Source organism: Gavialis gangeticus, unplaced genomic scaffold, assembly GCF_001723915.1.
Source record: "Gavialis gangeticus isolate Ggan-Ray unplaced genomic scaffold, GavGan_comp1, whole genome shotgun sequence".
In the NCBI taxonomy this organism is placed as follows: domain Eukaryota; kingdom Metazoa; phylum Chordata; order Crocodylia; family Gavialidae; genus Gavialis; species Gavialis gangeticus.
Genome location: NW_017728994.1, coordinates 51,307,055 through 51,317,690, shown reverse-complemented (window position 1 = coordinate 51,317,690; position 10,636 = coordinate 51,307,055). Strand labels below are relative to the sequence as shown.

Here is a 10,636-nt window from a genome sequence, read left to right as displayed (position 1 = left end):
TTGCGGGGGGGGGGCGGGTATCGTTGCTATATTTACTATATCTTTTTATCATTCCTGTGTTCACATCCCTATATTCAACATATCCACTCTTTCCGTCTCTCGGAAAACAATTTTGAAAGCCTGCTGCAAATAATTGGGAGAAAAAGGGGGATTTTTTTTTTTTTGCTTGTTTGTTTGCCTGAAATATTTCTTTACTAACATGGGACAGTCATGGCAATTTTTATTCAACCATTATCCAGAGGTTTATTTCACATCAACATTCATCATGTCCCTAAAAACAAAATCCTCATGCTATTCTTCCATAGGAACAAGAACATTGTAGAAACTGAGCCTTCACAAGTATTGGCAGGTAATAAGTATTTTTTCTCTGTCTCTTGAATGATGCCCCTTTATCACATACTATTCTGCTGACAAGAGATTGTGTTATCAGCCAATGAACTTCACATCTTTCATAGGTGCAGGCAAGATGAATGTCAGCCTCTCATCATATCATAACTCTTGCCTTTTAACTGCTAACATTTTAAATAGATGGTAACCTTTTACCATTTATAGGTTACCTTTGGACTTTCCAGAGAAGTTGTGTTGGCCGGAGATGTTTTGTGGATTGAGACCGAAGGTGAATTGAGCCCTTTTGCGAGCACAGTTTTATTTAAAGGAACCTTTAAATAAAGCAGCATCTTTAAAATAACTGATATAAATGGGTTTCATGCAGAGAATTGTGCCTGTTTGCAGTGATATACATTTGGTTACCAAGGCTTTTTGGCACCGTGACTTGACCTTCAACATTTTACATATAATAATATGGTAATCCCAGTAATTTCAGAGATGATTGCAGAGCAGACCCTCACACAAGGATGCCTTTTTAAAAAAATCTTGGGGACATTTGGGATTCTGCAATTGCCGCAGCTCTCCCTTTCACCATCTTCTAGTTTTCAAGTTTCCAGGAACTTCCAGGAATAAAACATTGCATTGCTTCTTGATGGAGTTATTGGGTTATCATTTGAATAGCATCTGAATGGAACAACACTGCAAAAAGTATTTTTGTTGGCTATAAAAACAACATCTATGGCATGGCAGGGGGTCGGACTAGATGATCTACTCAGGTCCCTTCCGACCCTAGAAACTGTGAAACTAGACTGTGCGTTTTGGCTGGGCCATTTAGAATCATAGTCTCATAGAAAAGTAGGAGCTCATCTAATCCAGCTTCCTGCTGATGGCAGGATTATCCTTATCTAGCCCATCCTAAGAAAGTGTTTGTTTAACCTATTCTGAACAACACTCTTGTGCAGCTGCCAAGCACGATGCCTAAAACACAAAAATTGCCACAGGTAGAGCGGGGGGATGACTTCAAGGGCAGGAAGCAGTTGCTAAGACTGAGTTCTTAACTTGATTTTATTTCTCTGCAACGTTCCTTAGGGGCCAAATCTTGATGACATTACTCATGTACAAAGTCCCACTGAACTTAATAGGGCTCCTTGCATGAGCCCTGGTCACTGATTCCGTTTTCTCTTTCTCTTTTTATATTCACACGTGGGTTCGAGTAATGCCTTTTCTGTAACTTTGACCCAAATCTATCTGCCGTTATCACAACTTATTATCTTGGTCCTGTTAGAAGTATTGGCCTACTCCAAACTCCAGCAGGTTTCTTTATGATTGCCGTCACCTAAGTATTTACTTGCTCTGACTTGTTTCCATTCTGCGTCCAAAAGTGTGTGCTTGAATCTTATTGTTAGCTATCTTTCTTGCTACAATCCTCTCTTTGAGTCTCATACTATAGATGAAGCTCAGCTCTGGCAGTTGTCAACACAAGTTCTTCTTACTACTCGGGTCCATCCTTAAGACCTTATTTTGGACAATTACGTGGTGCACGGGGTTATCCGGCTTCCTTCTCAGCTATGTGAGCACCATCGATTTAAATTCTCTTAGACTTATTTCTGTTCAGGAGACCTAGGGTCTTGTTATGCAGTGACTTTGGGAAGCTTCTGGAGGTGTTAACCCCTGGATTGTCCTCACATTAAGGTGCATGAGTGCTTAAAACCACTTCATGGTATTCAAGTTACGTCACTCAAGGGCAGGAATATTCCTGATCCACACTACCCAGCTCCTGTTTCATTAAGGTGCAGAGGAGATGCAGATGTAGAGGAGATGTGCCACCCAAGTTGAAGCCCTCCAGTATCCCAGGATCTATCACACTCTTGCCCATGGAGCAGGGATAGAAACGTGTCCTGTCTCACCGGCCCTGTTGTGGCAACTCACAGGCACAGCTCCTAGTCCTGCCCCTGCTCACCAGACCTCTAATGGCAAGTCCCAGCTGCACAGATGGGGCACAGTCCATGAATTTTCTAGACCAAAGGTGTGATTGCTCCAGACTCGAAGCTAGCACTAACACCAATCAACATTTGTGCGGCTCACAGCGTAAGGTGCAACAAGGCCACTACTTCCAGAGCTGATAAGAAATGGAGTATGCAGGTGTGACTTTGATAGTGGGAAGTGGTGGAGTCCAATGGAGTCATATATTCTTCTTCTTCTCTGGTGTACACTTGCATTTCACTGTGTTCATCTCAGTGGTCTTAGTCTTTGTGAGAGAATAACGTGAGAGAATAATCATGCAAACAGGGAATGAAAGGAACTGGAAAGAAGTGTGGTTTATACCAGCAATAGACTTGCTTTTGACTCAGCCACTTAGTTTCAGCTAATAACTCACTGTGATCCTTAGTATTCGCTGCATTATTAACACATAATGGCTAAAATCTCATCCGTAGACCTACCAAAGAACCCTCTTCTATGCCGGTCCAGGTTACACCACGGATATGGGGAAAAAAATCACTTAATTTTCCAAGACGATCTGGACAGTCTGCCCTGAGTTTAGCTAATGACAATCGAACCAAAAAGGATGTGTGTGAAGTGTTTAAAATCTATACGCTGCATCCTGTGTTCATTCATCTCCTCTAGGAAAAGCAAATAAAGTTTCTCCCTCGTCAGGGGGTGGATGATTAATGGACACCTTGCATTTGGTTGCAAGCACACGTGTTGACTCTATTGACTTTTCTATACAGAAAAAGCAGGGGGAAATCAGCTGAAGTGTCAGTAAATGCAGCCTGTTTTCACTGTGCTCAGTATGAGTGAATATATTCTGATCACGGCTGGACACTTGTCTGAACAGGGAGTAATTACCTTTGCTGGGGGAAGATGGGTCTTTACTTACCCTCACTTCTCAAACCAGATGAGAAAACAACAGTTCAGGACTGTTCCAAAAAGGACCTCCCTCACTGCATGTGGGATTTTGGGTCTAGGAGACTCCTCTTTAAATTACCTTTTAATAACTTGGTTTTACAAAGATGGGATCAGAAAGTATTTCAAATGAAATGCTCAGAACTATGAAAGACAGAATCCCCATATTGCATCAGACCATCTAAAGCTTTTTTTTGTTTTGAAGTGAGGAATAGTGTCCCCAGCCAAAGACTGGCAACCAACTGTGTTAGGTGCTGTACAAACACAGAACAAGAAGGCATGCTTCTCTCATTCAGCGTACAGTCTCAATGACCCCTGTCCTTTCTCCCAAGTGGACAATACAGGGAGTTTGGAAGGAAAATGCAAGCAAGAATGAAATGGGCACTTTCATAGATTTCATAGACATTAGGGCTGGAAGGGAGCTCGGAAGATCATCGAGTCCAGCCCCCTGCCCAAAGGGCAGGAAGTCAGCTGGGGTCATAGGATCCCAGCAAGATAAGCATCCAATTTGCTCTTGAAAATTGTGGAATAACAGATCCAGATAGGGCCGGGGTTGTCAACCGGGGGTACACATATCCTTTGGGGTACTTGGAAAGGGGCTAGGGGTGTGCGTTGGTGGGCGGGGATGGAGTGGTGCCACCCAGCATCCTTCGCTGCCAGCTCCCAGGAGCAGGGCCAGGGGGGTGGCAAAGGCAGCAGTTCCCCTCTGCGGGCTGCACATGTGCCGCCTGGCTGGTTGGACATGGGGGGGGGGAAGCTTGCATGTGGTGGCCACTGCCACCATCCACCACCCTGCGCCACCGCTGCATGCAGGCTCCCCTCCCCTCTGCTACGTGTCTGGCCGCCATCACCCCCCTCTCCGTTGCTCTGCCAAAGTGTACCCAGAAGGGCTATAGTCCTTAAAAAAGGTTGAAAACCCCTGATGTAGGGTATAGCTTCCTAAGATCCTTAGTAAAAAGTCAGCTTAGTAATGATTACAAGTATTCCAAACTTTGGTTCATTTTGATATTATTCCTATCCTGACCAACGCATCTGCATTTATTTTGTTATCAGTATATGCTTCTGCATCAGATCAATGGCTAATAGGATACCTGGGACAGAAATTGGTCTTATATTGGTCCAAAATGAATTCTGATTTCTCTTCCACAGCCTGCTTACGTTATCAAAAGCATAAGATATTTAAAAAAAAAATAAAATGTACTTTCCATCCTTTTCTTGTCATTCACATTTCAATCAGCTTGGACAACAAATCTAGATCAACATGTTTTCCTTCAATTCCAACTGATATTTCACTTCCTACGCTTTCTGGTTTTTATGCAATAACTGTTGTTTTTGCACTTACAGCTCTTGACTACTTACATGGAAATACTCCATAATTAAGTTTGCCTTTAAATGTCCATATAAGCAGCCTGAGGTTCAGATTTCTGTGTGAACAGCAGTGACATTAAAAGAGTCGCATTAAAAATTTCTCTCTCGTCATTGTAATGTGTGTGGCAATGCAGAAAGAAGAGCGGAGCACCGCAACTCAAGGCATGATGGTTCAAAGCTGAGGGCGCTCACACGAGTTGAGGGACACAGTTTCTTTTTTTTTCCCCAACCACAGATGTCTTTAAAATGTCACCATGGCCCAAAACTTGGAGATCTTCAGATACCTGACTTCCTTTGATTTCTGTTGGAGTTAGGTGCCTACATGCTTTTGGAGGATCTGGGCCTTAAACACCAAACTGTGTCTATATGGCTTCCAATATAGTCAGGTTTACTATCATGACCCCCATCCATTCAATCAGACTTAGGCTCATGAGCGATCAGGGAAAAGAGGAGCAGCCTACTGCCACTGTCCTTATTTCTCATTTGAGATAGACTCCCAGCACACAGAGTTGCTAAATCAGGACTACTCTGAGCTGACTACTCGGCTTAATTGCCAGTCTCTGATGCTCCTGGGAGTGGGTAGTGAGTAGGTTGTGCTTAGTTTGTCAGTGGTGAACCCAGGAGAAAAGCCATATAGACATGTCCTCAAAGCTTCAGTTGCTCAACTGGGAAATGGCGATCAATAGGGACCTACTCCATTTACAATTTTGCAGATTTTGCAAAAGTCACAAACTTGGGCAATGTCTGGGAAATCTGCAGGGGAAAAATAACCTGATTTAACATAAAATGCTGGATCCCCATAGGGAGGCAGTGGTCCTCACAGCTGCTGTGGCCTGGCCACCTGGGTGGCTGGGGACAGGAGGCAGGAGGGGGACTCCCCGTATGAAGGGGAGCAGCCAAGATGGCTGCTTCCTCCACCCCTCACTGCTGATTGGCTGAGAAGGCTGTCTGTTGTCTGGCCCTGCCTCTCTCCACCATTCAGCAGCAAGGGGCGGGGCTGCATTACAGACACCCCTATCAATCAATCAATCAGCAGCAAGGGGCAGAACCACTGGGGTCCTTCGACCAGAGGCATAATAGGAGGTGTCCCGCCGCAATTGGCAGCTGGCCCCACGATTTGCCCATGAAATCAGCTGCCTGCCTCCTCGATTTGGGTCAGTCCCTAGTGATAATAGCACTGCTCCACTCCTCAGGACCCTTGTGGCAACACGTGCATTAAAAACGGCAAAGTGCTCAACTACAGTGATGGGCTCATAGAAGTTCCTGAGGGAGGCGGGAGGACGGGAAACTCTGACTCATAGTGATTAACAGTGTTCCTCGCACAATCCAAAGCTGACTGAGTTGATGGAAAGACTCTTATTAACTTCAGTGAGCTTGAGATCGAGGCCATCGATTTGCATTTTTTTCTGCTCCAGTTGCTTTAGAACAATTAGTGCTGTTCTGTGATATTTTCAGATACCGGCACGAACAAGATGTAGGTAAAGGGAAGTCACAAAAGACTAGAAAATTCTTTTTCCTTGTTTCTATATTTATCCTGTAAATATTAACCACTGGCGCATTAGCTCAAACATAACTTAGGGGGAATGAAATAGGGACTCGCAGAGAGCATGGTTAATTATGGTTTGAGAAGCCAAGTTCCTTCACTTGGTCCTTTGACAGCAGATCATCTTTTTATTTGCATTTTGATTACTAACTCTTTCTATACGTCAGCTAATGTGAAGATTGCTAGCATAGGAGCCATCAAAATGTTATGCCTAATGCATCTGATAGTTTTAAATGCTCTTGTAAGGCACTTTTCATCAGTGGAACTCCAAGTGCTTTGCAAATGAGATCAGGAGTGTTTCTCCTGTGCTATTAGGTAAGCTGCCCAAGTTCACCCAAGCAGGGCAGTGGCAGAGCTGGGTTGAGCATCCTTGTCTTCTGGGCCCTGCGTTCGGTTCACACCCAGACGGCCATACGTTTCCTATGGTTTGAGGAGAGAGGTGGTTAGCCGTGTTAGCCTGAAGCCAGGCAGAAGGCAGGGCAGGGTGGCACCTTAGGGACTAACTGGTTCAGAAAAGCATGAGCTGTTCGTAGGCAGCAACCTACTTCATCCGATGTCCATTCCTAGCATCTGACAAAGTAGGCTGTTGCCTACAAACAGGTCCTGCCAGAGGGTTACCGCTGTCAGCCTTCCAGAAATACAGGGCAGTTTTCTCTGGGCAGTTTACATACATTTGCACAAGCCCCCACAGCTAAAATAATGTATCTGTCTTATGTGTCCGTCTAAATGGTTTATGCTGTCTTATAAATAACTGCCTGTTAGGAAATTGTGTGCGTTAAATGCTCTCTCCCTCTTTTTTTCCCCCCATCTTGCTTTGTAATTAGTTGGCTCTCCCTGCCTTTTATTACTGGGTGAATGATGGGTGGAGGAGGCAGCTGAGCAAGGATTTCTGAAGTGCCTGCATTTGCTCTGGGAAGTGCCACGTGTGCAGCTCCTTTCAGTTTGCGTTTGTTGAGTAGCTGATTTGTATCTGCCATGTGCACAGAGACAGTAAAAGATGTGTTTCAAAAAATGACACTAGTGATTTGGAGCATTAATGCTGATGTAGATGTGTGTCTGTCAAAATGTTGCGTGTTTGCCATTTGTTGTGCCTCCTGTTCTGTTGCTTCCTAACTTGGTTTTGTCTCCTGCTGGAAGCCTGAAATCATTCTCTTTGTAGAGCTCAGACATAAAATAGCATGATTTCTCCAGGCAGAGGCAGGAGAGGATAGATTCACAGTTCTCTCCAATTCATCGTCAGTAAGACCAATTAAAGCATTAATTGATGGGGAGAAGTTACTGCTACAATGGCAAAGCATCTATCTGCTGCCTTTCCAGAATGATCACCCTTGGATTAAGCTAAAAAGCAGCTTCACTAAGCAAAGCCTTTTATACATTACTGAATCTATAATTCATAGTATCAAGGACATTAGAGATGGAAAGAACCTAGCAGGTTATCAATGCATTCTCCTGCCATTTCAAGATTGTTCCTTGCCAAGGGCTGGGTTATAAAATTTCAAGCATTAAACCCCTTGCCATCTTCCCTGTGCAGACACTTCCACAATCCTAACACATCCCACCGTTAGGAATAATTTTTTTCTGATATGCTTGCAGCCAAAATTTGCTTATGCAGTATGTGTTCTCAATATAAACTGCCCCTCTGGTGACTATCTCAGAAAGAGGATAATAAGCTACTGTTTTTGCCTATGAACCATAGTCTGTATTTGAGTGCTGGAGGCTCAGCTCTAGCTATTGATCGTAAGAAGCCACTGTTAATATGAACCAAGCGTAACTAGGGTGTGCTCCATCCTAAGGGATCCCTTTGTCTTTGTTTAAATTCTTCCAGTATGCGTAGACTGTTATCATATATTGCTTTATTTTCATGGGTGGTATGTTGTGATACACTATGCTTGAGTCACTTAGCATGGTTTCATCAGGCCTTGAAGCCTTCATCGGGTCTTCACAAAGTTAGGCCTAGTGGTACACCCTTCTTTCTGACTCCACTTACCCGTTGTGCCTTCATCTTTTCCATCCATGTAGATTATGTTGCTGACTGACCCGGAGATTGAGAGCAGCTTGTTGATCAGCTCTGATGAAGGGGCCACCTACCAAAAGTACCGGCTCAACTTTTACATCCAGAGCTTGCTCTTCCACCCGAAGCAGGAAGACTGGGTTCTGGCCTACAGTCAAGATCAGAAGGTAAGAGCCTTTGTGACCTGTTACGAACAACGTGGTCTCCTCGTCTTCCCTTCACAAAGGCCAAATGACACATTTTGAGCTTGCCTTTCACAGAGGGCCTCTGCTTTCATATGCACAATAATTGTGCCTTCATTTACATGCATGCAAAAAAAACGGTGGTTGCATTTACGTGACCATAAATTGGGGACTTACTCTTGGATGTCAAGTTTGCTAAATATTTGCACCCAGAGGGAGCAAATCATTGAGAACCAAGATTTGAGGGAACAATGTTACGTACCCAAAGGTGGGACTTGATTTGGGGCAAAAAAACATAGTTAGCAACCCCAGATGGTTGCAGAAAGTGATGTGGATGTTGCTAAATGACTTGCATCCAAACCAAAAATGAATGCAACAAAAATCTTGTCACAAGATTTGACAAGAAATGGTATAACAACATTTTAAAAATCCAGCACTTTATTTTTTTTACTTCATATGCCTCTTCATTTTGAAATTCCACTGCTGTCTACTCAAAATCTGCTCCAAGTTTGAAGTATCAAGCATTCCTGAAACAATATTATTTCTACTTTTTGATTTTCCAGCTATCACCAAACCAAAATATCAGGTACGCCATGCTCACAGACCTTCATCATTTTCTGTTTTATAGCCTTCATAACGTTCCAGGCTAGTCAGCACCGGCACTCAGTGGACAATACAATGATGTTTCTTGGTGCATAAAATAGATGTTTGCTGTTTGTTTCCCAAAATATACACTTCTTCTTGCTCCAGCTTGCTTGGCATGTTTGAAGCCAGATGTTAATTGTCCAAAGGGAAAAATATTTAACTCCTCTTCTTGTTTAGCTCTGTTAGTATGGAAGTTATTGTGGCTTCTTTAATATGCCCTAAGAATTGCCTCCAAGTCGAGACACCTCGACAGGGTGGATTTTCATAAGGCTGGCGGTCACGCAACAAACTGAGGCATCTGTTGGTTTCTTAACAGCGATGGATTTAAAGAACACAATTTGGTCCTTATCATCAGAAAGAAGATTGGGAGTTGATATAACTAGAGTATGAAAATGTCTTCTTGGGGAGAAAATGCTAAGTGGCACTGTAATCTAAAGATAAAATGAATACCATGAGCCAGTGGCTAAAAAAATGAAGCCCAGATAAACTCAACTTTAAATAAAGCACAGACATTGAACTGTGAGAGGGATTAATCACTGGAACTAACTACCTTAGAAAGTGGTTGATTCCTCATCTCTTGATGTCTTCTAATCAAGACTGTAGGTTTGTCTTAAAGAAAACCGAAAAACAAAGCTATTTGGCACAATACACAGGGAACAAGGTGAAATGATGGTGTATAGGTGGGTCATACAAGAATATCTAATGGCCCCTTCTGCCTTGAAAATATGTGTTTATGCAGAACTGGGTCTGCTAAATATGTGGAGTTGGAAATGCGGACAGATCGTGCTTGTATAGCTTGTTTGTACAGCTTGTGCCAATCCAAATCTTGAAGTAACATGTGTATTTAAAGTTCTCTGCTGCCTTTCATCCAAGGATTTCAATCTTTTTTTTCCCAAAAAATGTTTTTCTTTCCCTCCCTGCATCTGTGTGAAGTAGCAATGTAAGTCTTCATTAACTTGGGAAAACTGAGGCAGAAGGACACTAACACAATAAGGTGACGATGGATGCTCATGGACGTGGCAGGAATAGCAGCACAGTTTTAGGCACAAAACAAGTATCCTTCCATGGCTGCAATCTGGTATCCTTCCAGAATTAAACTTTGGGTAAACACCTTCTGTCTGCTTAAATTCCCACTGCAGTCTCTGTCACAGGCCAGCTGGGCGCTGCAAGTATATCAGTTTAGTTGCAGACTGACGGAGCACCGCAACTTTATTAGCCACTGGGCTTTTGGGTTCGGGATCGAGGAGGTGATGTTGGAAGGGAAGAAATGACAAATTTCACTGACAAAAAGGAATGAATTTTACTTATGACAGCAAAAGATACAGTTTGCATATATAATAGTTAATAAAAAGGTTAAGCTAATAAACAGACAACATAACAATACTGATTAAAATTGACACTGATAATAAAACAGATAAAGAAATTAACCAAGAGTTCGCATGTGGTTAGTGACTTATCAATCGTCCCTCGGTTAGAAGATGCACGTCAGGTTGAATCGGTGAAGTGAGACGTCTCTGAACTGGGCTGCCCGAAGGAGAACCGGTGGAAGCCCTCGCTCCACAGGGAGTCAGAGAGACCCGTGGGGGTACGGGACGGCAATGACCCTCTGCTCCGTCCTTCCCCAGGGTTACTATGACGTGTGTGTTCTTTTATATT

At 43.3% G+C, this 10,636-nt stretch overlaps 1 protein-coding gene across 1 annotated transcript in view; it reads left to right on the top strand.

Annotated features, from left to right (window-relative positions):
- LOC109287600 (VPS10 domain-containing receptor SorCS1) overlaps window positions 1–10,636 on the top strand; it is a 513,813-nt gene that overhangs the window by 298,006 nt on the left and 205,171 nt on the right. The window contains exon 4 of the mRNA XM_019502777.1: window positions 8,162–8,320. Within this exon, the coding sequence (XP_019358322.1) occupies window positions 8,162–8,320 (159 nt within the window). The remainder of the gene's footprint in view (window positions 1–8,161; window positions 8,321–10,636) is intronic.